Source organism: Scomber scombrus, chromosome 13 (assembly GCF_963691925.1).
Source record: "Scomber scombrus chromosome 13, fScoSco1.1, whole genome shotgun sequence".
Classification (NCBI taxonomy): Eukaryota; Metazoa; Chordata; class Actinopteri; order Scombriformes; family Scombridae; genus Scomber; species Scomber scombrus.
In genome coordinates this window covers 5,527,450-5,554,788 of record NC_084982.1, presented here as the reverse complement: position 1 = coordinate 5,554,788, position 27,339 = coordinate 5,527,450, and the positions used below count along the sequence as shown (strand labels likewise).

The 27,339-nt window shown below is 39.8% G+C and overlaps 1 protein-coding gene across 1 annotated transcript; it reads left to right on the top strand.

Moving 5' to 3' along the window:
- Positions 1–14: 14 nt before the first annotated feature.
- Positions 15–27,339, top strand: LOC133992983 (CD209 antigen-like protein C). The gene is made up of 8 exons (XM_062431792.1): positions 15–132; positions 228–329; positions 585–689; positions 1,761–1,865; positions 22,704–22,808; positions 25,413–25,555; positions 25,787–25,896; positions 27,147–27,339. Exons 1-8 carry the CDS (start codon positions 63–65, stop codon positions 27,301–27,303), a joined length of 897 nt encoding a protein of 298 aa, XP_062287776.1. The 5' UTR covers positions 15–62; the 3' UTR covers positions 27,304–27,339.

The following is a 27,339-nucleotide window of genomic DNA, read 5'->3' as shown; positions in this document are numbered from 1 at the left end:
AGTACCTTTACAGTAGCCTGTGCTGCACAGTTCACCCTCTCAGAAATAGTTGCTCTTGAACAATGGAGGAAATCTATGTCAATGTTGAATATATAAAATCTGTTGACTCAACACCTCCAACAAATCAGACAGGTAAGAATGTTCAGTCAGACAGAGATGTTGACAGATTGAGTTGTGAGTAGTATGTTTTAATCTGTTATTAATCCTGTTCACTGGTCTTTGTTCAGGTCCAAGGAGTTCAGAGAGGAGATTTCATGGAGCTGTTGTTCTCTGTCTGGGGCTGCTGAGTGTTTTCCTGCTGGCTGGACTCATCGGCCTCGGTGTCCACTGTGAGTCTGATTTTCATAAGTTAACAGCAGAGTGAACCTGTTATTTTGAAAGATAAACATTTTATTAAAATATTTATTTGACACTCTGGCTTGTGTTGGTTCTCCCACTTGACTTTTTTCAACCTTTTGCTTTTCTTGATGTTATCCTTAAATCACATTTTAAGTTCAGCCTTTGATTGGAGGTATTTCATAGATTGCATAGAGTTTAAGAATGGTATTTTGAGATTAAGAAACATGTATCTTGATATATTTCAGACAGTGATGTGAACCATGGTTTAACTGAAGAGAGAGACCTGCTGAATGCCAACCTCACTGAAACTACTGAGGAGCTACACCGGCTTCAGAGTTTGTCTAAGCAGAGTAAGTCTTTGTCTGTGAGTTTACTGAACAGCTGTTTCTTTACATGCAGGTCAGGACTCACCACAGTGTCATGTATCAAACCTATGAATCAGAAGTTATGCTTAAATAACACTTATATCCTACGATCTGTAAACTATATTTACTGTCAGTTTGCCTTGTCCAAGTAACTTTATTGCAACTTTTCAATTCATTTAGACTTAAATGTATATATTTATGAGGCACTTTTGTGTGTGTGTGTGTGTGTGTGTGTGTGTGTGTGTGTGTGTGTGTGTGTGTGTGTGTGTGTGTGTGTGTGTGTGTGTGTGTGTGTGTGTGTGTGTGTGTTAAAAAGACATACTCTTTTGGGGATGTAGATTTTGCCTCTGTATTAGAAAATGGGTGCATACAAAGTACTGATATGGCGAATTAAAAATTGTATACATTATTATAATATTATTATGTTATATTATATTAATGTATGATTATTTCAAAATCCTGCGCCACACCTGGACTTGCCTCACTGCACACTGTTTGGGAACCACTGTCCTAAATCTTTTGGCTCAGACTCTGTGAGTGATGACTGAACCAGGAAGAAACATGAAACATTTTCACTCATCAGCTTGTTTTATTTCACACAGAACAGGTATCAGTTATAGCTATAAGGAACCTCACATTTGTACGGCTTTCACTTCCATATAAGATTGTGATGTACAGAATGATAATGCAGTTTCTTTTCTGTACTTATACAATACAAACCACATTCACACACTGATACACACTCATGCACACTGTTGGCATCAAGCTAACCCGTAGTGTACTGAGCAACCATCGGGAGCTATATGGGGTTCAGTATCTTGCCCAAGGACACTTTAACATGTGGACTGTTTATTGAACTGCTGATCTTCACATTTTTGGATGACTCGCTCTAACTCCTCTAACTCCGCTCTAGCCTCAGTCTTCCATGTGTTCATCTGTTCTGTCCACTTTTTGTCACTGGGCCCAGCTTCCAATCACCAGCCTACCCAGCCCCTCACACAAGATTATAAAAACCACTTTGAACAAATGTCAAACATGTATTTTGATATATTTCAGACAGTGATGTGATCCGTGGTTTAACTGAAGAGAGAGACCTACTGAATATCAACCTCACTGAAACTACTCAGGAGCTACACCGGCTTCAGAGTTTGTCTAAGCAGAGTAAGTCTTTGTCTGTGGGTTTACTGAACAGCTGTTTCTTAACATGCAGGTCAGGACTCACCACAGTGTCATGTATCAAACCTATGAATCAGAAGTTATGCTTAAATAACACTTATATCCTACAATCTGTAAACTATATTTACTGTCAGTTTGCCTTGTCCAAGTAACTTTATTGCAACTTTTCAATTCATTTAGACTTAAATGTATATATTTATGAGGCACTTTTGTGTGTGTGTGTGTGTGTGTGTGTGTGTGTGTGTGTGTGTGTGTGTGTGTGTGTGTGTGTGTGTGTGTGTGTGTGTGTGTGTGTGTGTGTGTGTGTGTGTGTGTGTGTGTTAAAAAGACATACTTTTTTGGGGATGTAGATTTTGCCTCTGTATTAGAAAATGGGTGCATACAAAGTACTGATATGGCGAATTAAAAATTGTATACATTATTATAATATTATTATGTTATATTATATTAATGTATGATTATTTCAAAATCCTGCGCCACACCTGGACTTGCCTTACTGCACACTGTTTGGGAACCACTGTCCTAAATCTTTTGGCTCAGACTCTGTGAGTGATGACTGAACCAGGAAGAAACATGAAACATTTTCACTCATCAGCTTGTTTTATTTCAAACAGCAACAAGTATCAGTTATAACTATAAGGAACCTCACTTCTGCATTTGTAAGGCTTTCATTTCCATATCAGATTGTGATCGACAGAATGATAATGCAGCTTCTTTTCTGTACTTATACACTACAAACCACATTCACACACTGATACACACTCGCACACTGTTGGCCGCAAGCTATCAAATAAAAACAAAGTTTGTCATCATGTTGCAAATTTCCCCATTGTGGGACTAATACAGTAATATCTTATCATTTATCAATCAAAAATTCATGCCATTAAAATAATTTGAAAGATGTGGTAATCACAACATTTTATGCAGAACTGCAGCAAAATTAAAGGCAAACATGCCTAAAATAATCCTAAAGCTTCAGAAATGCTCCTTAGTTGGTAGAATATTAACAAGTCAATCCTGGTCACATGTTGTGTAATTCATGCACTAAAATATGGTGAACCAATTCTGTGCTTAATAAGCATGTTTTTAATTAATTGAATAATTTCTAATGTGTTACAGAGAAAACTTGTCCTGCAGGATGGAAGATGTTCAGCTGTTCCTGTTATCTCCTCTCCAGTGAGCGTGGTAACTGGTCAACAGGCAGAAAGGACTGCATAAAGAGAGGAGCAAATCTGGTGGTTATAGACAGCCTTGAAGAACAGGTACACAGTATTTGTTAGTATGTTTGCACTCAGTGCAATCTTCCTGTTACTTGAAAATAAATGTTCATTCATTCATTATTTCATGTATTTATGTTCATGGATAATTGTTGTCACCTTGACAATAATAATTCAAATCCTCGAATTAAAGTCTGTGTAAAGTCAATTCATTTGTTTACTTCTAAACCCATTATACATGTTGGGAAATGGTTACAGAAAACATGTGAAAAGGCTGATAACTATGCAGTACTGAATTGTGGAGATAGAGCCTTAAAGGGGCTAAACGCAATTTCAATTTCACCGCTAGATGTCGCTAGCCTGGGTATACTCATGCTCTCATACGAGAAAGATTCTACTTCGCTCTGAATGTGAGCATGGCCACCAAGACAAAATCTTCGCCTGAGATAGGGAACCAATCACAGAACGGGGAGTCGGGCTCAAGACGATGATGACCGTAGAGCGAATCTGTTAACATCCGGCATGGCGGCGACGGAGGTGCAGCAACCGTTCGAAGCAGCAGTAGATTGTGTGCTAAATAAATTGGAAGGCAAGTTCACTTTGAAAATAGAACCAAAACTTGCGCTACATGATTTCCTTCATAAAAAGGATGTGTTCGCACTGCTCCCTACAGACTTTGGCAAAAGCTTTATATACCAGTTAGCCCCGCTCTGAATACGTCATTGTGTATCGTTGATATGATTGGCGGTATGTTTGTCCAGTAGCGTACAGAAGCATTCGTTGATCCTGCCTCAAATACGAAGAAATGAACGGCTCGTCCCCAGACCCTACCTCTATCTCACATGAGAGACCCGGGTCTCTGTTTCCAGTAGCTTTCGGAATGTGCGCGCTCCTCCTTGTCACTACCGATGTGAGTCGCACATGTACAGTCGGGTCTGCCAGGGTCCGCCATATTGGACAGTTATGTACGGCAAGTCAGCTTGGAAAAAACACATTATTCACCCGACTCAATCGCGATTCATCAGAATCATAATTACTTCCTTTAAGGGCTTTTACAAAAATATGTAGGGGTCTAAGTAAAAAAGAAAAAAGTCCCAGTCACATCAGCTGCTCACTCAGATCAGGATACATTAATAAAGTTTATATATTTTTTTAAAAACAACACAAAAATAACTGCGCATGCGCGAGTCACATTGGCACTTACTTTGTGCGGACTCGCATCCAACTGCTGAAACATGTATGAAATACATATATCCAACCTATAGTAACAGTAGTTTTACCAAGCGGAGTTGCCGTACATAACTGTCCAATATGGCAGACCCTGGCGGACTCAACTGCGCATGTGCGACTCAAATCGGGTAGCGACTCACTTCGGGTAGTGACACTCCTCCCTCACTGCAGCAGTTATATAGGTGGAGAGGACTAAGGGTTCGGGTGGAGGAAAGGGGGAGGTGGCTCACATGCACTAACAGGAACGCGCTGCGGGCACGGCTTCCAAAATAGAGGCTCCAGTACAAAACACACACAGAGGGTGTGTCATTAGTTTTTTACATAGCAAAAATAAAATTCCTGAAAGCTGATAAAGCTGTATTTTGCATATAGCCCCTTTAAACTGTTTCTCACCCTCTCATTTTTTTCTGATTTTCTGAGCTTGCAAAAAACGAACCGTAACCCTACACCGTGAAGTAGTGGTATGCCCGCGTTTGGGAGCACAGACAGAGACAGAGGCTGATTTCTACACAACTTTTAAGCCTAATTTCTAGGGCCTAATTTCTTCCATCCGTTCGTTTATTGTAACAAAATTTCCCATCCACGGGGCCAACCAAAGCAGTCTCATCAGTTACTTCGTTCATGTTCACTGTGGTTTGTTGTTGCGATTAAAATGCGTCAATTTTTTTAACGCGTTAATTATTGTGTAATTAATTAATCTTAATTAACGCGTTAAAGTCCCGGCCCTACTAATTTCATATATTTGGCGATATTTTTAATCATTCAAATATGGCAGAGTGGTTAACAACACACTTTTCTGTGGCATGTCAAACTCAGAACACATATTTATTCTTACTTTACACGGACTTTAACTTGTGCTTCTTTGTAGCATGTTTTGCTGGTATTCTTAAGTTTTCACTTGTGTTTCATCCATGTTAATGGTTATAGAGTGTTTCATTCCATCCTCAGCAAGTTAGCTAACATTCTTTTAACATTTCACTGTGTTTTAAATAAACTCCAGAAGCACTCACTCATATGCTGCAAGTATTTAATCAGTACAGATCTGTGTATCAGTTAATGACCGTCTGTGGAAGTCAAACAGATGAAACATGATATCTGGCAACAGAGATTCTGTTAACACTTATTTATGCACAATTTCACAATTTAATGAAATAAAATAGATTTTTCTTAATGATAAAGTTTATCAGTAAAAATACTTAAATACCAATAGTTGTTTAGTTTATGTGTACAAATAAGAAGACACAAAAACCCAAAATGCATTAAAGCAGTAAAGAAGGAAAATTAAGTTATCAAATGAGAAAAAAATATGATGATTATTAGTATAATTTTGGTTGTTATTGAAATAATATAACAGCTAAATTGATTCTTATCAAATATGTTCAGAGTAATCATATGTAAACTGCTTATATAGTGTTGTTCAAACAACAATATAAATAGTATGCCTTTCTTTTCCTTCTTTTTTGAAAAAAGGAGTTCTTCTCTACCTTCCCTGCGAAAGAAACTGATATTTGGATTGGTTTGACTGACAGAGAAAAAGAGGGAACCTGGAAATGGATTGATGGAACACTGCTGACTTTAAGGTTTGGCTTCAGATTGGTTGTTTATTGACAACACTGTCACAACCTGGCTCTAAAGCCGTGACAAAAATAGTGAGGGAGATGCAGGCTACAGGCAAATGATAAAAACAACACAAACTAAAGAAACCATGAGATGTGGACATCAGTCAAATTGATGGTAAGTGTGTTTGTGTGTGTGCATCAGTGCAGAATGTAGAATGTAAAAAAAGAAAAGAATGGATGAACGCAAAACTGCAAATGCACTGGGGAGCTGAGAGAGAGAGAGCCAGGCCAGGAGGGCAGCGTCCTATAAGATTTTGAATTTGACACAACTTTGATTTACCCATCTAGCTGGTGTCCTATCTAAGGCAATGACTGATGAGACTCCTGCATATTTAACATGCCAGTCTGACAGGAACAAAATAGATTTTTCTTGGAAAAGTTGAAATGCACAGTACTATGCAAAGGTTTTAGTCTGAGTACAGCCCCAAAGTTGACCCAATATTGTAACTTTAATTGAAATTTGACTCAGTGATGTTTGTGAAGAAATATTGTTTTCAAGGTAGAGAAGAAGAAGAGTTATAATGACTAGAATGAGGCACATTCAGTTTTCTTATGTTTCAGTGATGGACTGTGTTTATGTCAGAGATTAACAGTGTCATGGTTCTCTTGTTCACTAACCTGTAGCTACTGGGACAGAAATGAGCCTAATAATGCAGGTGGAGACCATGGTGAGGACTGTGCAAAATTCAAGGCGGGCACGAAAACTGTAGAAAAATGGAATGATCGGTGGTGTGGTGCTTCTCTGCGGTGGATCTGTGAGAAAAATGCTGATGTGTAATATGTAAAAATACTTTAACAAAGTAAGCTATGATTTTGCAAAAGCTCTTTGATTCTGTCCTGCCTTTTTAAAGCGATTCCTATATTTAAATGAGATATTTACAACTCTTGCGAGAAAAGCTTCACGTAAATTTCCAATGTTCCAAACAACAAAAACAAACACACAGAGATTAATGAAAACCTTTATTTTGATTAATGTCTTAGCTAAAGATTTCATGATAATTGAAAGGTGCAAAAATCTTTCTCATGTTATGTGTCATATCATAGTTAAACAAAGTAATATAGATATTACTTATTTTTGTCTTACTATATCATCAATTGACACATTCCCGGAAATTATTTTAAATGAAATGTGTTCAGCAGCTTGCAGATCTCTTTAACAGAGGCCATCAGTGTTGAGATAAAGTTATCAAATGATTTTAAATCAAATTCAAACCAAAACTTTTCAACAGTTAATATAAAGTCAGGCAATTTCCGCATATAAGCACTGCACTGGAGTCAGATGTTTGTCCTTTGTAATGATGGTAGTTGATACTGGTTGTGGCTTTTTATGTAATCATGACAACAATTAAAATCTTTATAAAAAACTCAAAGTTTCATTATGTTTATTCTATCATCATTAATACAGAAAACCCTGTTCTACTGGGATGTGAGAGGCCAGCTGCAAATGGGGATTTCATTCATTCAAAAGTGAAATTGGTTAAAAGATTATTTGTCTTTTCACCACACTCTCATGTTGTATTCAACAGGCAAGTGAAGAAAACTATAAAACAAAACAACCTGTAACTCAGTCTAGATGAAATCCAAGACTGTCCTCACCAGAAAAATAAAACCATTGATTGATTGTACTGGTGCCTTGAGGAAAAAGTCCGGTGGATGTGTTGGTCAGCAAACCATGTGGCTTGGACTAGTTGGATAAGTCAGTTTTGTTTCTTTTTCTGAACAGTTTTCCTCAGTTCACACACACACCAATGCATGCTAAAAATGTCATGTCGTGCTGTTATTTTTCTCAATAAAGAGGAAGTTAATATTCACTTGTACTCTCTCCATCTGACAAGCACAATAGTACATACAAGAACACTGAATAAAAGCCTTTTGTGCAATTACAGTTTACAAGTATTTAAAGTACATTTTATTTAAAAACTCATTTCACATGTATGCTAAGACATTTTTCAAGATTGTTCCACTTGTTTGTTCCTGTCAGATCTGATTGTCACACAGTCTTTTTCTACCCACTGTTGATCTCCATTTCCATTACCAGGCTGCTTTGACATGCAGTACCTAAGTTAATGAAAATGATGTTGTGACCAACCATGTGCTCAAGCAAAGGCAGGCAGTGCAACTGTGAGTGGAAAATTAGTTATTTGTCAGTTAAAGAGCCAGACAACCCTTGTACAGACTGCAAGGGTTATAAGGGTTGTACGATGACCAATTCAAAAATATGTTAAATAAAAATTGTCTTAAAAGCAGCATCAGGTTTGTTAAAATGTACATTTTGAATATGTTGTTTTTTTATGCCATTTGAATTGGCATGTACAACATTCTTTACAAAAAGTAAGACTGAATGCTCCTGAAAATGTTAAATAGTATAACCACAAAATAATATTTTATCCAACTACAGTGTGCTTTTATTTTGAGTATTTCTACCTTCTTTAGAAAATTAAGAGCCAACTCTCTGCTAGAGAGGGGTAAAAAGAAAACAGGTTTTGACTTTTCACCTGAGTATGCAAGGGAATGCTGTGACCTTAATTCATAAAAATGAAGAATATAGAGTTATAACCAACCAGTCTGATGAGTGTAGAGGTGTGTGTGGCTATACTGCAGTCATCAGCTGATTTAATAAACAGTGAGTGGCTGTGCGTAATGGCACTGTGCTCTGTGCAGCATCTCAGAGACTGCAGACTTATCAGCATATCAGTCCTACAGTATAAACAGCTGTGGATAACAGACACTGAAAGAATCGCCCACATTCATTAACATTAATACAGATTTTTTTAACCACAGATGTTCAGATGATTTTCGTGTTGGTAAAATAACTAAGTGGAAGCGGAGTGTCTTTCTTCCAGAGGCAGACGTTGTTCTGAAACCCATTCTCCACAAAAACATCAACAACTCACTCTGTGCTGAATATTTTCACGTCTCCTCCAGGTCACTGTGCATGCAGCTGCACCACACAGACATTGTGGCGCTTTGTTTTTTTTAAATTTATCGTTTAAATACAGTTTAAAATAATTTTGTTCAGTCATGGAGTGACAGGTAAACTCAGCAGGGTTTTAATTCTTGAAAGTATGGAAACAATAGAAAAGCTTATTCTCATTTAATCTGTTATTTTTACAATTAATTAAATCTGATAAATATTATAACTAACCAATATGACATTTATTTTTTCATATGTTGATGTAATTCTTTCTGGGGATTTTATATACGTATGTTTGTGTCTGCCTGTCCCTGTGTGTGTAACAGGCAGACTGTACGTGCATTGTGCAACCGCCTGTTAAAATCTTGATAATGCGCTCCTAAAAAAATTGTGAGATATGCGCCAGTGACTTCAGACATGTTTTGTTTTGGTAGCGCAATTGCCTGACTAAAGCAACTGTCACATGAGAACTTTTAAACTTCTGTATTTGTTCATGTGAAAACATCAATAAATGCTAAATACTACACAAACAATTTTCATGACCTCTGAAAGTTGTGACTTCCTCAAATTGAAAAAAAAAACTGAGAAGTTGAAACCAGGAGACAGTGTATCTACAGTACCTTTACAGTAGCCTTTGCTGCATAGTTCACCCTCTCAGAAATAGTTGCTCTTGAACAATGGAGGAAATCTATATCAATGTTGAACATGTAAAATCTATTGACTCAACACCTCCAACAAATCAGACCGGTAAGAATGTTCAGTCAGACAGAGATGTTGACAGATTGAGTTGTGAGTAGAATGTTTTAATCTGTTATTAATCCTGTTCACTGGTCTTTGTTCAGGTCCAAGGAGTTCAGAGAGGAGATTTCATGGAGCTGTTGTTCTCTGTCTGGGGCTGCTGAGTGTTTTCCTGCTGGCTGGACTCATCGGCCTCGGTTTCCACTGTGAGTCTGATTTTCATAAGTTAACATCAGAGTTAGCCTGTTATTTTGAGGATCATTATTCTACTTTGAAAGATAACATGTTTTGTTAAAATACTTACAGTCATGTGAAAAAATTAGGACACCCCATTAAATATTCAGTTGTTTATTAAGAAATGTTCACATATTGATGTCTAATCTCATTGTTATTTATCTCTGGAAAAGAAAGTGATTCAATTGCAGGTAAACAACAAAAATGAACCTTGTTTTACTCATTAAACAAAAGATATCAACAAAAATGTGTATTCTAATTGAGGAAAAAGTTAGGACACCCTATCCCCTAATAGCTAGTGTTACCCCCTTTGGCTGAAATAACTTCAGTTAGACGCTTCTTGTAGCCATCTACCAGCAAGGCCGTAGCCAGGATTTTTCAAATACCGAGGTCAAAAAGAAGCCTATGATTTATATATTATGGTACTGTAATCCATAATATATTTATACCGCTTTCTTGCTGCGTAATTCTGTCATGGTTACTGTTGTGGTCCAGTTCTTTTTTATCACTTCCAATTTTGCAACTTAAATCAACTCCTATTTCAGTATTCTACAACTTCCATGGTTGTATATTTAAAAATTATAACTGCAATATATTATTTTCTTTGTTTGTTCTTAAAATGTGGAATGAAGCACGGCCTGCTGGGAAAAGGAGAAAAGGGCTCATCCAATGAATGAACAGTTTGCAAAATCGGGTCAAGTCCAATTCACAAATGTAGACAACATATTTCTGGCGATTTTCAAATCGCAGTTCAACATCTACTGCAGCAAATTTGTTTCTGGAAGTGAGCACTATATAACTGCTACTTAAAAATCTCCAGTAATATGTTGTTTGTCGAATTTACTGACGGAAGCGCAACACAGCTGGAGCTGTTCGGTAAGGAAACCAGTTAAATTGGAAACCAGTTGGGACATAACAACGGGGCAGGTGAAAAGATTCCCGGTGGATTTCAAGGCCTCACTCCACCACTGGATACAGCCAACTACTTTCGTTTTGACATGGCAGCGGTATCTGCAAGTACGTGTCACTCGACGGTCCGTTGATGCAAGGATAATTGTCTTGTCGGCTAGTTTCACTTCACAATGAAACGAAACTTCAAGAAAAAAATACCGAGGACATGACCTCGGTGTCCTCAATGGTAGCTACGGCCTTGTCTACCAGTCTCTGACATCGTTCTGAGGAAATTTTGTCCCACTCAATGCAGAATTCTTTCAGCTGTGAGATGTTTGAGGGGTTTCTTGCATGTACAGCCCGTTCCCCACACCCCACAGCATCTCAATGGGATTAAGATCTGGGCTTTGACTCAGCCATTCCAGGACTCTCCATTTCTTAGTTTTCGGCCAGTCCTTGGTGGATTTACTGGTATGTTTTGGGTCATTTGGTGCTTTTCCACTACACAGTTCCAGCACGACTCGCCTCGACTCGACAACATTGTTATGTTGCAGGGTCAAGTTCCGCTTCAGCTTTAATTATTTTACCGATGGTCTCACATGTTCCTCAAGCCCCCTCTGATACACAGTAGAATTCACGGTGGGTTCTATGAAGGTGAGCTGGCCAGGTCCTGCTGCAGCAAAACATCGCCAAACACGTTTTTCTTACAGAGCAAAGGTTTCCTCCTTGCACACCTCCCATGTAAATTAAACTTGTGTAGTCTCTTTCTGATTGTAGAGGCATGCACTTTCACATCAACAGTAGCAAGAGTCTGCTGTAGGTCCCGTGATGACATTTTAGGGTTTTTGGTGATTTCTTTTAGCATCTTGCGGTCTGCTCTCGGTGTAAACTTGCTTGGACGGCCAGACATGGGCATGTTGGCAGTTGTTTTGAATGTCCTGCACTTGTAGACTATTTTCCGATCATTTGCACCTGATGTGATACACCTCTGTGTGATTTTAGCTATTTTAAGTGGGAATGAATATGGGGGTGTCCTAATTTATTCCTCACCAGAAATTGCATTTTTTTTAAATTACATTTTACAGAAAGTTTTAAAAAGTATTTTCTTCAGTTTTAATTGTTTAGTTATATTACTTAAATGTGTCAGTATTGTTAAAATTGTTATTAAATATCCATATGTCCAAATAATTGTTTTCCTTAAATCACATTTTAATCAGTTTTGAAAAGTACCACACACAAAAAGCTTTTGTTCAATATTAACATATTTGCTGAGAAAAGAAAAGTGTTATTATTATAAACACACTACAGCAGTGATAGGATCTACCTTGTCTTTCACAAATTTGATTGAATTGATCTTCAGCCTTTGATTGGAGCTATTTCATAGATCGCATAATCATACAGTTTGACTGATGAATGTCTTTTATACTTGTGGAGAAAAACTAAGACATTTTTTGATTTGATTCAAAAACAGGAACTTAAGTCAATATATCTTGATATATTTCAGATCGTGATGTGGTCCATGGTTTAACTGAAGTACTTTCCATTACCAAAGTGAACCTGACTGAAGAGAGAGACCTGCTGAATACCAACCTCACTGAAACTACTGAGGAGCTACACCGGCTTCAGAATTTGTCTAAGCAGAGTAAGTCTTTGTCTGTGTGTTTACTGAACAGCTGTTTCTTTACATGCAGGTCAGGACTCATCACAGTGTCATGTATCAAACCTATGAATCAGAAAACATGCTCAAATAACACTTATATTCTATGATCTGTAAATTACTGTAAGGTTGCCTTGTCCCAGTAACTTTATTGCAATCTTTCAATTTATTTAAACTTGAATGTATCTATTTATAAGGAACTTTATCCCATTCAGAAATCTTTTTAACATCAACTTTTTAGCTAAAGAGACTTTCGTAAAGTCCTATAAACAGGAAGTGACTGTAGCATGAACTGTTTTAGGAGCCAAAAGATAAAATAAACTTAACTGCCAATCCTTTGTCAATGTAGGTCTGACTTTGTTTTATAAATGGAGAAATGTGTCAGTTATGGAATGAGTAGTAATCATGCAGTTTACAGTGAGAGGGAAATATCTGAGTAAGCTAACCAACATCATTTGGTCATTTTGTTGATGATCACTGGCATAAAATTAAGTAATTTGATGACTGAACCAGGAAGAAACATGACACACTGAAACCTTTTCACTCATCAGCTTGTTTTATTTTAAACAGCAGCAAGTATCAGTTATAGGTATAAGGAACCTCACTTCTGCATTTGTAAGGCTTTCATTTCCATATAAGATTGTGGTCTACAAAATGATAATGCAGCTTCTTTTCTGTACTTATACACTACAAACCACATTCACACACTGATACACAATCTCGCACACTGTTGGCCGCAAGCAACCCCGTAGTGTACTGAGCAACAATCGGGAGCTATATGGGGTTCAGTATCTTGCCCAATATTTTGTCACTGGGCCCAGCCACCAATCACCAGCCACCAGCCTGCCTATGATTTAACCTGAGCAGTCCACCTCTATGTCACAGCTATAAAAAGGAATGTAGGAAAGCAGAACGCAAATGGAAACAATCCAGTGTACATTATGATATCATGAAGGAATTACTATTAAGCACTGTTGAGTGTAATGCGTTACTGTAATCACATTACATTTACCTGTAACGCAGTAATGTAACGTGTTACATTGTCTACATTCAGCGGTCACATTACAGTTATTTTTACACATCACCGGCGTTGCTAAGGAGTAACGCAAAAGTAATGTAACTAGTAGTGCAATTACTTACCACAGGGAGTAATTAAGTAACTTAACACATTACTTTTTTTGTTTAAGTAACAAGTAATGTGTAATATATAACATTTTTTGAGTAACTTCCCCAACAGTGCTCTTTGTCAGGGGTGGGGGTGGTAGACCCCAAATGCAGACACTGCAAGCTCAGTCTTACTAAATGTAGTGCCTTACTAATTTTAATTCATACTGTAGTACTTTGATATCTGTAATATAGGTTTATCCTTGTGTGTCAGGGCCTGGTTGTGTTGGGGTGTATTTTGTAGGTTTGGTTTTTGTCTTGTCTGCTTCCTGTTTTATTTTGGTGTGTTTCCCTTGTCTTGTCTAGCTTCCTCCCCTCCTGTTTGCCTCCCTTCCCCTAATGTGCTACACCTGTGTATCGTTAGTCTCCTGGGTATATATGTGGTGTGCTCCTTCCCTTCTGTGCCAGATTATCTTGTCAGGTATATGTGAGTTTCCTGTCGGAGTTCCAGCGTTCTTGTCTTTATATTGTCTTTAGTGTTATCGACCAGTTTTTCCGTTTGGACCCCGAGTTTTGCCTAAGTGATTTTGTACTTCTGCCTGTGTGTTGGATTTCCCGATTTTTGACCTTTGGATTGATTAAAACGACTACTGAAAACTCTTCCACCTGGTCGGTTCATGACAGTACGATCTGGCCAGAACATGGACTCAGCAGAGCCAGATCCGGTTCGTGTTGTGTTGTACTTGGGTAAAGTTAGAAAGAGATTGGCAGATTCGAACTTAAGCGATCAATAGCTCATAAACGAAACTTTGTTAAAACATAAAAAATGTCTCTTTCCTATCGTAGTAAGGTAGACTATTGACTACAAACTCATTTTCGCCAAAACGAGTCGTCATCCAGGCTGCAGGAAATATATTGCTCTCTATGCGCTGCGGGCGGAGAGGCGAGCGCTTAGGGACCATCTACAAAGTGCAGTACCAAAGCAAAAAATATCCAATATCTCCACTTTTATTCACTGTAGTCTCACCAAATTCACTCCACACACCAACGGTCACCTGATAATCACACTACAACAGTTATTTCATAAAAAATCTTTTTGCATATTTTTGGGGAATTGTATTATGAAATATCGTCAATAGCGTTAATATTATACAGTGTAGGGTGACCAAAATCATGCTACACAACAAGGGTCACCTAATAATCATACTACAACATTTATTTTAGGAAAATTAGTTTTGATATAATTTTGGGGATTTTTTATGTTCAAAAATCTTCAATATAGTCAATATTATACACTGCATACTCACCAAAATCATGCTACACAACAAGGGTCACCTGATAATCATACTACAACAGTCATTTCAGGAAAAAAATGTTTTGCATATTTTTGGGGAATTTTATTGTGAAAAATCATCAATAGCGTTAATATTATACAATGTATACTCACCAAAATCATGCTACACAACAATGGTCACCTGATAAACATACTACAACAGTTATTTCAGGAAGAAAAAAAAGTTTGCATATTTTTGGGGAATTTTATTTTGAAATATCGTCAATAGTGTTAATATTATACAGTGTAGGATGACGAAAATCATGCTACACAACAAGGGTCACCTGATAATTATACTACAACATTTATTTTGGGAAAATTAGTTTTGATATCATTTTGGAGATTTTTTATAATCAAAAATCTTCAATATCGTCAAAATTATACAGTGTAGGATGACCAAAATCATGCTACACGACAAGGGTCACCTGATAATCATACTACAACAGTTATTTCAGAATAAAAAAAATGTCTTGTTTATTTTTGGGTAATTTTATTGTGAAAAATCGTCAATAGCGTTAATATTATACAGTGTAGGATGACCAAAATCATGCTATACAACAAGTGTCACCTGATAATCGTACTTCAACAGTTATTTCTGAAAAATGTGTTTTTGCATATTTTTGGGGAATTTTATTGTGAAAAATCGTCAATAGCGTTAATATTATACAGTGTAGGATGACCAAAATCATGATACACAACAAAGGTCACCTGATAATCATACTACAACAGTCATTTCAGGGAAAAATGTTTTGCATATTTTTTAGGGATTTTTTATATTCAAAAATCTTCAATATCGTCAATATTATACACTGTATACTCACCAAAATCATGCTACAGAACAAGGGTCACCTGATAATCATACTACAAGAGTCATTTCAGGAAAAAAATGTTTTGCATATTTTTGGGGAATTTTATTGTGAAAAATCGTCAATAGCTTTAATATTATACACTGTATACTCACCAAAATCATGCTACATATTTTTATTTATCAAATTCCATGTTTTTTTTTCAATTTTTTCTGTTAAATGTTTCTTTTATGTAAAGCACATTGAGTTGCCACTGTGTATGAAATGCGCTATATAAATAAAACTGCCTTGCCTTGCCTTGCCTTACACAACAATGGTCACCTGATAATCATACTACAACAGTTATTTCAGGAAGAAAAAAAAGTTTGCATATTTTTGGGGAATTTTATTGTGAAAAATCGTCAATAGCGTTAATATTATACAGTGTAGGATGACCAAAATCATGATACACAACAAGGGTCACCTGATAATCACACTACAACAGTCATTTCAGAAAAAAAATCTTTTTGCATATTTTTGGGGAATTTTATTGTGAAAAATCGTCAATAGCATTAATATTATACACTGTATACTCACCAAAATCATGCTATACAACAAGTGTCACCTGATAATCGTACTTCAACAGTTATTTCTGAAAAATGTGTTTTTGCATATTTTTGGGGAATTTTATTGTGAAAAATCATCAATAGCGTTAATATTATACAGTGTAGGATGACCAAAATCATGATACACAACAAAAGTCACCTGATAATCATACTACAACAGTCATTTCAGGGAAAAATGTTTTGCATATTTTTTGGGGATTTTTTATATTCAAAAATCTTCAATATCGTCAATATTATACACTGTATACTCACCAAAATCATGCTACAGAACAAGGGTCACCTGATAATCATACTACAAGAGTCATTTCAGGAAAAAAATGTTTTGCATATTTTTGGGGAATTTTATTGTGAAAAATCGTCAATAGCTTTAATATTATACACTGTATACTCACCAAAATCATGCTACATATTTTTATTTATCAAATTCCATGTTTTTTTTTTCAATTTTTTCTGTTAAATGTTTCTTTTATGTAAAGCACATTGAGTTGCCACTGTGTATGAAATGCGCTATATAAATAAAACTGCCTTGCCTTGCCTTGCCTTACACAACAATGGTCACCTGATAATCATACTACAACAGTTATTTCAGGAAGAAAAAAAAGTTTGCATATTTTTGGGGAATTTTATTGTGAAAAATCGTCAATAGCGTTAATATTATACAGTGTAGGATGACCAAAATCATGATACACAACAAGGGTCACCTGATAATCACACTACAACAGTCATTTCAGAAAAAAAATCTTTTTGCATATTTTTGGGGAATTTTATTGTGAAAAATCGTCAATAGCATTAATATTATACACTGTATACTCACCAAAATCATGCTATACAACAAGGGTCACCTGATAATCATACTACAACAGTTATTTCAGGAAAATGTGTTTTTGTTTATTTTTGGGGAATTTAATTATGAAAAATCGTCAATAGCTTCAATATTATACACTGTATACTCACCAAAATCCTGCTACATTTGCACAACTGAAACATCTGTACATAGTTTTTCATTATTTGATAGGTGATGGCAATCTAACCATTTATTAAGCTTTTCAAAGGACTCTGACTCAGGTGTGAGCTCCTTTTACAGTATTGACAGTATTGTCTGAAACAAACTTTTTTTTTTCAGAACTGGTTATATATTTGAGCGATTTAAATATTTGCAACATGGGCATTGGTGTTCTCCTTAGGTCTACTATATTTTCTTATGGATGGATAACATTTGACTTCGAATATAAAAAAATAGCTTGAGGAAAAATTATTAATATATTTTCTAACATATGTTCTATATCGTGTCAAGACTATCTCTCCATCCTATGTGGGGGGGTGGGGGGGCTGTTTAGACGGCTTGTGTGCACAATATCCACTACTTTGAGTTTGGGAGAGCTGGTCTACGGGCCCCTCTCTGGATTGCTGCGACTGTCTTTGCTACCCGGGCTGGTGAAAGTGTGGCGGCTCGTGACACCGGTTTCCGGTCACACGAGATGTCTGGTATGCCACAGCCAAGACCTCCTCAATTAGGTTCTGCTGCTTCCAGTGATCTACGGGTCCTTTTGGAGGCCAGCCAACGTGTGTGCTCGCTCGGAGGGGCAGTGCCGCAGAGATGAGGATCGTCTCCAGCAGCACTTAGAGTACCTAGGCCTGCACCTCAACAGGAAGAAGAGCAGGCTCCAGCCCTCACAGTCCACGGAGTTCCTAGGCATGTGTTTGGGCCAGGGCAGGGACTCTTTACTTGACTCCTGTGAGACAGGCTGCCCTCAGGGCTTGCTTGTCCCAGTTCCGGCTTGGGGCCAGGGTGACCTGGAGGCTATGTCTCCGCCTCTTGGGGTTAATGGCAGCCACAGTGCATGTCATACCCCTGGCTCTTCTAAACATGCGCCCAGTGCAGCGCTGCCTCCTGGGCCTTGGATTTTGCCCACAGAGGAATCTGCAGGCCAGCGTATTGGTGATGCGCAGACTGTGTGTGGCTCTCCGTTGGTGGCGGCGGCCGACCAACTTGGCACGTGGGACGGTACTGGGGCTGGTGTTGCATCGCCAGGTGGTGTCATCAGATGCATCCCTGGTAGGCAGGGGGGCTGTCCACGAAGGCAAGGGCATCAGCGGCCTTTGGCACGGACCCTGGTCACAGCACATAAATGTTTTGGGGCTTCAGGGTATCCATCTGGCTCTTCTGCACTTCCTGCCAGAGCTACAGGACCGCCATGTGAACAGACAGTACAGTAGCAGCGGCATATATCAACAGGCAAGGGGGCCTAGGTTCCCCTCGCCTGTGCAGATTGGCTCGGGCAATATGGGAGTGGGCTCATCCCCAGTTCAAGTCCCTGAGGGCCACATACGTGCCAGGTCGGGAGAACCTTGCTGTAGATCGGCTGTAGAGTGGCAGCTGCATCCAGAGGTTGTGAGCGGAATATGGGATCGCTACGGCACAGCCGTGGCAGATCTATTTGCATCCAGGGAGAACACTCATTGTCCCCTCTTTTTCTTCATGGGGAGGGACAATCCTCCCTTAGGGACGGATTTGATGGCACATCAGTGGCCACTGGGCCTCCTGTATGCCTTCCCTCCCTTCCTCCTCCTGCACCAACTCCTACAGCCTCATCCTGGTGGCCCCCAATTGGCCCCAGATGATTTGGTTTGCCGAGATTCCGCCCCTTCTTCAAAGACAACCGTGGGAGCTACCCATTCACCGGGACCTCCTGCCGAGGGAACTCTTTTTCATCCTTTTCCCCAGGGCCTCAGGCTTTGGGCCTTGCCCCTGAGAGGGCCAAATTTCTAGCCTTGGGATTCCCCCAGTCTGTAGTGGGTACTTTGCAGGGGGCCCGGGCTCCCTCGACCAGGGTTGCTTATTCCTATCGTTGGGGGGTGTTTCAATCATGGTGTGCCTCACGACACGTGGATCCCCTCTCCTGTATGGCCCCTGGTATCCTTCAGTTCCTTCAGGAGCTGTTAGAGGCAGGCAAGTCTCCCTCGACGTTGAGGGGGACGGTGGCAGCCATAAAGGCGGCCCATGTTGGGCCTCGTAAACTGGCACAGGGTTGTTGTGACCTTATTGCTCAGTTCTTTAGGGGGGCTTGTAGGGTTGCTCCCTCTCCCAGGAGGCCGGGTGTACCCCCATGGGATTTGGAGATGGTTTTGTCAGCCTTGCGGCATGGGCCATTCGAGCCTCTGGAAACGGTTGAGCTGAAATGGCTTTCGCTCAAGACTACATTCTTGTTGGCTATTGTGTCAACAAAAAGGGTGGGTGAGCTACATGCCCTTTTCCGGCATGAAGAGTGCTGCCGCTTCTTGTCTGGGAATGCTGGAGTGCTGCTGCGCCCTAATCCTGCATTCCATCCTAAGGTCTGGTCTGAGTCCCACGCCAACCAATCTCTTGAGCTGCGCCCTTTCCGCCCTCCTCAGGATGGGGTATACAGTGTATAATATTAATGCTACTGACGATTTTTCACAATAAAATTACCCAAAAATAAAGAAAAACATGTTTTTCTGAAATAACTGTTGTAGTATTATTATCAGGTGACCATTGTTGTGTAGCATGATTTTGGTGAGTATACAGTGTATAATATTAACACTATTGACGATTTTTCACAATAAAATTCCCCTAAAATATGCAAAAAGATTTTTTATGAAATAACTGTTGTAGTGTGATTATCAGGTGACCGTTGGTGTGTGGAGTGAATTTGGTGAGACTACAGTGAATAAAAGTGGAGATATTGAATATTTTTTGCTTTGGTACTGCACTTTGTAGACGGTCCCTAAGCGCTCGCCTCTCCGCCCACAGCGCATAGAGAGCAATATTTTTCCTGCAGCCTGGATGACGACTCGTTTTGGCGAAAATTAGTTTGTAGTCAATAGTCTACCTTACCACGATAGGAAAGAGGCATTTTTTATGTTTTAACAATGTTTCGTTTGTGAGCTATTGATCACTGAAGTTCGAATCTGCCAATCTCTTTCTAACTTTACCCAAGTTTGTGTTGTGGGCTCGGGGGAGGACCTCGGAGCGTTCAGGGGGGGACCAGGACGTACCCAGTGGACAGAAACCCGTTCTGGGGAACCCGTCTGGCTCGGGGAGGACCTCAGAGCCTAACGAGGGGAACCAGAGCTAGGCCCCAGCTGCCTCACTACTGGATTAAGCCCCAGCCAGAGGCTCAGCTCCCGACACCTTTTTACCCGACAGATGTGCAACCATCTCCTGTCCCGGCTGGCGTGCAACTACTCCCTGTTCCGGCTGGCGTGCGACTACCTCCTGCTCCTGCTGAGGTGCAACTACTCCCTGTCCCGGCTGGCGTGCAGCGATCCCCCGTTCCGGCTGGCGTGCAGCGATCCCCTGCTCCTGCTCGCGTTCCGGTTGACGTGCAGCTATCCCCTGCTCCCGCTCCCGTTCCAGCTGACGTGCAGCTATTCCCTGCTACTGCTCCTGCTCCCGCTCCCGTTCTGGCTGACGTGCAGCTATCCCCTGCTCCTGCTCCTGTTCTGGCTGACGTGCAGCTATCCCCTGCTCCTGCTCCAGCTGACGCACAGCTATCCCCCAGCTGCCTCTTTTTATAGAGACATTTAAGCAAGTCTTTCAGTCTGCCTCTGCTGACGAGCAGCTGCCCGCTGCCCCTGCTGACGAGCAGCTACCCCCTCCCGCTGCTGTTGAGCAGCTACCTTTTGCCCCTGCTGACGAACAGCTACCCCCGGCCTCACCCTCTGCCCCTGCCGACGAGCAGCTACCCTTTGCCCTTGCTGACGAGCAGTTACTCCCGGCCTCTACCGCTGCTGTCGGGCAGCTACTCTCGGCCCCTGCCTATGAGCAGCTAGTGTACAGCTTGGTTTTTGTAAATATGCACTTTGTATATAGTTTGTATATTGAACGCCCAGACCGATGGTTTGCGGCGGCGACTTTGCGACGAGAGAACCATCTGAAACGCACGCACAGCATAAAAGTTAATAACGACATCATTACAAAGTTTTACAGACGGACCATTGTATACGAGTTAGCTAGCAAGCTAGCGATAGCTACCATTAGCTTACCCTCATACACCGTCTCATAGCAGCTCATATCCTCTCATCTTCGGCTTCATATTGCTGTACGGCTGCCAAAACTCTGTACTTTTTTATTGTGTTTTGTCTCGCCGCCTGCAGCCTTTCTGGCTATCTTCTCTCACTTTGTTTGTGACAAAAAGCCACAGACCGAGCAGCAAGTACACCATCGCCTCCATGTCCTCCATTGTTTGTGTTTGTGTCGCGCATAGAACGACGTCACAGCAGTTTAGTGCTGCCGTGCTATGACAACCCGCCCACGTTGAGTAGGTACTTTTTTGTAATGGAAAAGGTCTGTTCTGGAACCGTACCGAGTCGAGCCGAGTCGAGTCGTGCTGGAACTGTGTAGTGGAAAAGCGCCATAATACAATTTGTCATGCCCTGTTTGCTTTCTGTGTTTAACAGTTCATTGTCTAATGCACTGGTTCGCAAACGGTGTGGATTTTGTGTTAATCATACATTATTATAACCATATAAACAACTATACAAAAAACATGAATTAATTTTTAATTGACCATATCAGTCCTTTGAAAGTACATATTTCCATATAGAGAGGCAAAATCAATACCCCCAAAAAATGTCTTTTAAAACACGCCAGATGGCCGAAATTATTAGGATGTGACACATCTTCACATATACAGGAGTATACTAACATTAAAAGAGAAATCAGTGAGCAGGAATATGATTCGCTATAATTGATCACATTATGACGTGACGTTTTAAGAGATAACTTGAAACTTAGAGTTGGCGTCAGACAGAGGTGGACTCCCTGTTATGTACTCGTACACTTTCTCCTTATACTGCAGCATCAGAAAATGGTCATCTTTTCAGTGCTGGTGTGTGGAGAAGGGCTCACACAATGCCCTCAATAACAACAGAATCTGTCTCAACCCAAGCATGAAGCACTAACGTAGTCAAATGGCAAATGAGCCACATTACTATCAGTTCTCCACACACCATTTCCTCATTCAAATACGAGTTTCATGTTATAAAGTAATAAGTTATGATGTTATTACACAATATCAAAACTTTCACATTATACTGTGAAGCATATTATGTTAAAACGTGATAAGTTTCATTTTCATGGTGTAACATGAAACACACACACCAGGGGCGGATTTAGGAGTTAAGAAGATCTGGGGATAAACCCAGAGCACCCAGAGCCAGGGCCTATTATTATTGTTTTGGGGTTTTTTTTGTTTTTTTTGGATGGTTCACTTGCACAGAATTGAATTTAACTGCATTTTGTGACTGCTGCAAACATTAGTAGTAGAAGTACTAGTAATTTATTCCGGTTCATATAAACTATTTTCCATATTAACTACTCGATTTCTTGCCATGTTCGCTGTAGCATAGCCTCATTAATGGTGGCAATTCAAAAATAGAATCTTTAGTTAATGTCATTATTGAAGCTTCAGGTATTTTGTGTTTAAGAAACATGTATCTTGATATATTTCAGACAGTGATGTGGTTCGTGGTTTAACTGAAGAGAGAGACCTGCTGAATGCCAAACTCAGTGAAACTACTAAGAAGCTACACCGGCTGCAGTGTTTGTCCATGCAAAGTAAGTCCTTGTCTGTGTGGGTAGTGAACAGCTGTTTCTTAACATGCAGTTCAGGACTGACCACAGTTTCATGTGTCGAACTTATGAATCAAAATTTATGGTCAAATGACACTTATATCCTACGATCTGTAAATTATATTTAATGTCAGTTTACCTTTTCGCTGTAACTTTATTGCAACCTTTTAATTTATTTATGGGGCACTTTTCCCCCCTCAGATATCTTTTTAGCATCTACTTTATAGTTAAAGAGTCCTTCCTAAGTCCTATTAACAGGAAATGACTGTAGCATCATTAAGTATTTTAGGGGCCAAAAGATAAAATAAACTTAACTGCCAATCCTTCGTCAATGTACAGTAGGTCTGACTTTATTTTATACCTGAAAAATGAGTAGTATTCATGCAGTTTAAAGTGAGAGGGAATATCCAAGTAAGCTAACCAACATTTGGTTATTTTGTCTATAATCGCTGGCATACAATTTAGTAATTTGAGGTGTAATGTCTGTGTTTTTTTTTGTTTTTGTTTTCAGACACTCAATTGAAGCACATGAACTGTTAGATGTGTGGAGGACTTTTCACAAAAAAGGAATAGGGGTGTAGGGTATAGGGTGAAGGATGAAACAATGAGTCAGGTACCAGTGGATGGGTGGAGGCATAGGTTGCAGTACCCGTCTCTAGGTGGGTGTGAGGTGAGACTCTGGGTGTGGGAGATGTGTCTGAGTATGGTTCTGGGGCTATTCCGAATTTTATCAGTATTTGGCGTAGGTGGTAGTGGAACCAAAAGCGCGTGTCTACTGTACCTGTCATAATAAACAGCGGGCCAAGGGGGAAGCGCAGCTAGCATGTCTAAAGTGGATGTAGTCATAAGGGCTCAAGAATGAATCTGAATGGAATAGGAAGATAGGTTGAGGATGGCCAGTTTGGTTGGTCTCGATTGTGTCAGGTGGGTGGACTGATATGTCAGATTTCGGATATGTGGCGTGTTGTGATGGGTCATGGTAGGAAGAAGTAGTGAACTTGTGGCAGTGCAGAAAACTGAACAATGTTAGTAAAAACATGGATTCCAAAACCTTGTTGATGAAATGTGGAAAGGTCACCTGTGCCGAGGGTTCTGATACAACAGGTGAGGAGGTCTGAGGTGAGTGGTGAACGTTTTGACGGGGGATATGGTTCGGCTTTATGGAGTCCTTTGCTTAACATGCTGATATGTGAGTGAGAAAAGCTTGAACATGGTGCTTTGGAGGACAGATTAATGATGAAGTATTTTCCACTGATATAGACTTCAATTGTGGCCCGATGTTCTTAATATTTTTTAGCTTCATCACATATGCCCATTCTATCCTTAAGAACATTGGTTTATGGAAACGGGCGGATTTGTGGAAGGTTTTAAAGCAGTTCCACCCGTTCAAGGATGATGAAAGGGTTCAAAGAGCGAGGCTGTTGAGGATGGTGTCTTGAGAGATGAGGACTAGTTGTTCCAGTTGTGGGTTTAGTGGAAGATAGTGCCTGAAAACGGTGAGACCAGAGCCGCGAGAGGGTCGGCAGCTGGTGCCAAGTATCTGAATTTCTGAAATGAGAAATGAGACAGTGAGTCAGTCACAGTATTTTTGTAGCTGGGTATGTGATGTGCTTAAATGGTGAACTGTTGCTGTGCTGACACATGGGTAAGCTCTCACATGAATGGCATGATATCCAAACTGTGACTGAACTCTGTTGATGATGTCTACTACTGCGCTGGTATCAGAGAAGAAGGCGATTATTGGGGACATTTCAACGGGTGGATAGGTTAGGGACGAGAATTCAGGAATCTATTTGGCAGAGAACCATCTGACGCCATAATAGCTGCCAAAGCTGAGGGATGGGGCCATGTCGGTGTACAGTTTGATGTCTTTGGGCCTGAAGATGTGTTCATTGTAGAAGAAAAAAATGCTGTTCCATGAGGACAGGAACTGGTGCCACAGTTTTAATACCATCCTGCATGCACATCCAACGTCTCGTTGCACATCTTGGCTACAGCATAGAGATGTGACATGAAGGTTTGGTCTTGAGGGATGATGCGGATGACACAGTTGAGGTGGCACAGCAGAGAAAGCAGCTGGCATTTAATGCACTGGTAAGCTAGGGGGAAGTTGGAGATAAGGACTGAAATCCTAATTGAGTTTTTCTGTAGGCAGAGATGTTTTTAGTGAGATGGAGTTGAGCGTTACGTAGGGAAATTCCAATGTAATATTTTCTAGTGGCTTTGCCTATAGAATTTCCTCAGCGTTGAACTAATAAAGGAATATCTTATCATCATCTTATCATTTATCAAACCAAAACTGATGCCATTATCATTTGAAAGATGTGGTAATCACAACATTTAATGCAGAACTGCAGCCAAAAAATAAAGGTAAACATGTCTAAAATTATCTTAAAGGTTCAGAATAGCTCCTTAGTTGGTAGAATATCAACAAGTCAATCCTGGTCACATATTATGTAATTCACAGTAGGAGTCATCCACTAAAATATGGTGAACCAATTCTGTGCTTAATAAGCATGTTTTTAATCATCATACTGTGGAATTAGACAGAATTGCTTCTTGTCTAATATCTAATGTTGTGTGTTACAGATCAAACTTGTCCTGCAGGATGGAAGATGTTCAGCTGTTCCTGTTATCGTCTCTCCAGTGAGCGTGGTTCCTGGTCAACAGGCAGACAGGACTGCAGAGAGAGAGGAGCAGATCTGGTGGTTATAAACAGCCTTGAAGAACAGGTACGCAGTGTTTGTTAGTATGTTTGTAATTCGCAGAGCTACTTTTTTCATTAGAGACCCTCACCTTCCTGTCGACTAGGAGGAATTACAGGAGCATCTTCTGCAGATCTAGCAAGATGCTGAACAGCTTCTTCTCCTGTTCAGAGTAATCATATGTAAACTGCTTATATAGTGTTGTTCAAACAACAATATAAATAGTATGCCTTTTTTTCCTTTCTTTTTTGAAAACAGAAGTTCTTCTCTACCTTCACCGAGAAAGAAACTATGAGTTGGATTGGTTTGACTGACAGAGACACAGAGGGAACCTGGAAATGGATTGATGGAACACTGCTGACTTTAAGGTTTGGCTTCAGATTGTTGTTGTATTGGCAACTCTGTCATGACCTGTCTCTAAAGCCATGACAAAAATAGTGAGGGAGATGCAGGCTACAGGCAAATGATAAAAACAACACAAACTAAAGGAACCATGGGATGTGGACAGTCAAATTGGTGGTGTGTGTGTGTGTGCATCAGTGTGAAGTGTAGAATGTAAAACAAAAGATGAATGTGTAAACACAAAACTACAAATGCACTGGGGAGCTGAGAGTGAGAGAGAGAGCCAGGCCAGGAGGGCAGTGTCTTACACCGCATCCTGACATACAGCGACGCGAGCGAGAAAAATTGATTAAAATGCATGAGTTTTAAATCAGGCTTTCCTGACATGCCGCGAGCGACATTGCCCTGTCCAGCGATAACACCCACCCCTCAAAAGAATCGCTCGCTCTGTCTCTATCTGGATGAAATTTTGCGGTTGTGTCCCACCCCTAAACACTTCTTATTGGTTGAAATATACACGCTGCTTCCTGTTGATAGTGCCAGAAGTTTGTTTACGCCCCTCAATAATTTGATTGGTTTGGAATATACTTACGATAAAATTGTCACGCTGCATATCAGGACAGTTTCGCACGAGATTTCATCGCCGGTTCGCTGTATGTCAGGATGCAGTGTTATAAGATGGGAGCATCAGGCCCAGATGTTTCCAACTAAAACTCTGAGATGATGAGAAACAGTGGTAAATAATCAAACTAAACAAACATTTCATGGTGCACCTAAGACAGGATTTCTGGTCCACAGCCAGGTTTCTCAATAAAAATGTCACAAATCAATTTTCTTTTCAATTCTGAAATAATCTGGTATGTTTTGATCATGTATGTAATGACAAAGCATTTTGAATTTGACACAACTTTGATTTACCCATCTAGCTGGTGTCCTATCTAAGGCAATGACTGATGAGACTCCTGCATATTTAACATGCCAGTCTGACAGGAACAAAATAGATTTTTCTGGGAAAAGTTGAAATACACAGTACTATGCAAAGTTTTAGGGTCTGAGGGTAGACCCAAAATCAACTGAACTGAATTTTTAAATTTTAATTGAAATTTGACTCTGTCATGTTTGTGAAGAAATATGGTTTTCATAGTAGAGAAGAAGAGAAGAAGAAGAGCTATAATGACTAGAATGAGGCACAATCAGTTTTCTTATGTTTCAGTGATGGACTGTGTTCATGTCAGAGATTAACATTGTCACGTTTCTCTTGTTCACTGACCTGTAGCTACTGGGGGACAAATCAGCCTGATAATGGAGCTGGAACGTACGGTGAAGAGGACTGTGCACATTTCTATACTGGCTCTAAAACTCTAAACAACTGGAATGATCTGCCATGTCGTGTTTATCTGCAGTGGACCTGTGAGAAAAATGCTGATGTCTAATATATAATATAAAGTGCTTTTACAAAGTAAGCTAAG

What these genes read in the sequence shown, in the direction of transcription:
- LOC133992983 (XM_062431792.1), top strand. Translation starts at nt 63, where the DNA reads ATGGAGGAAATCTATGTCAATGTTGAATATATAAAATCTGTTGACTCA. An exon ending in TCAGAGTTTGTCTAAGCAGA is followed by an intron (nt 1,866 to 22,703) that starts GTAAGTCTTTGT and finishes GATATATTTCAG; the next exon opens with ACAGTGATGTGGTTCGTGGT. An exon ending in GCAGTGTTTGTCCATGCAAA is followed by an intron (nt 22,809 to 25,412) that starts GTAAGTCCTTGT and finishes TGTGTGTTACAG; the next exon opens with ATCAAACTTGTCCTGCAGGA.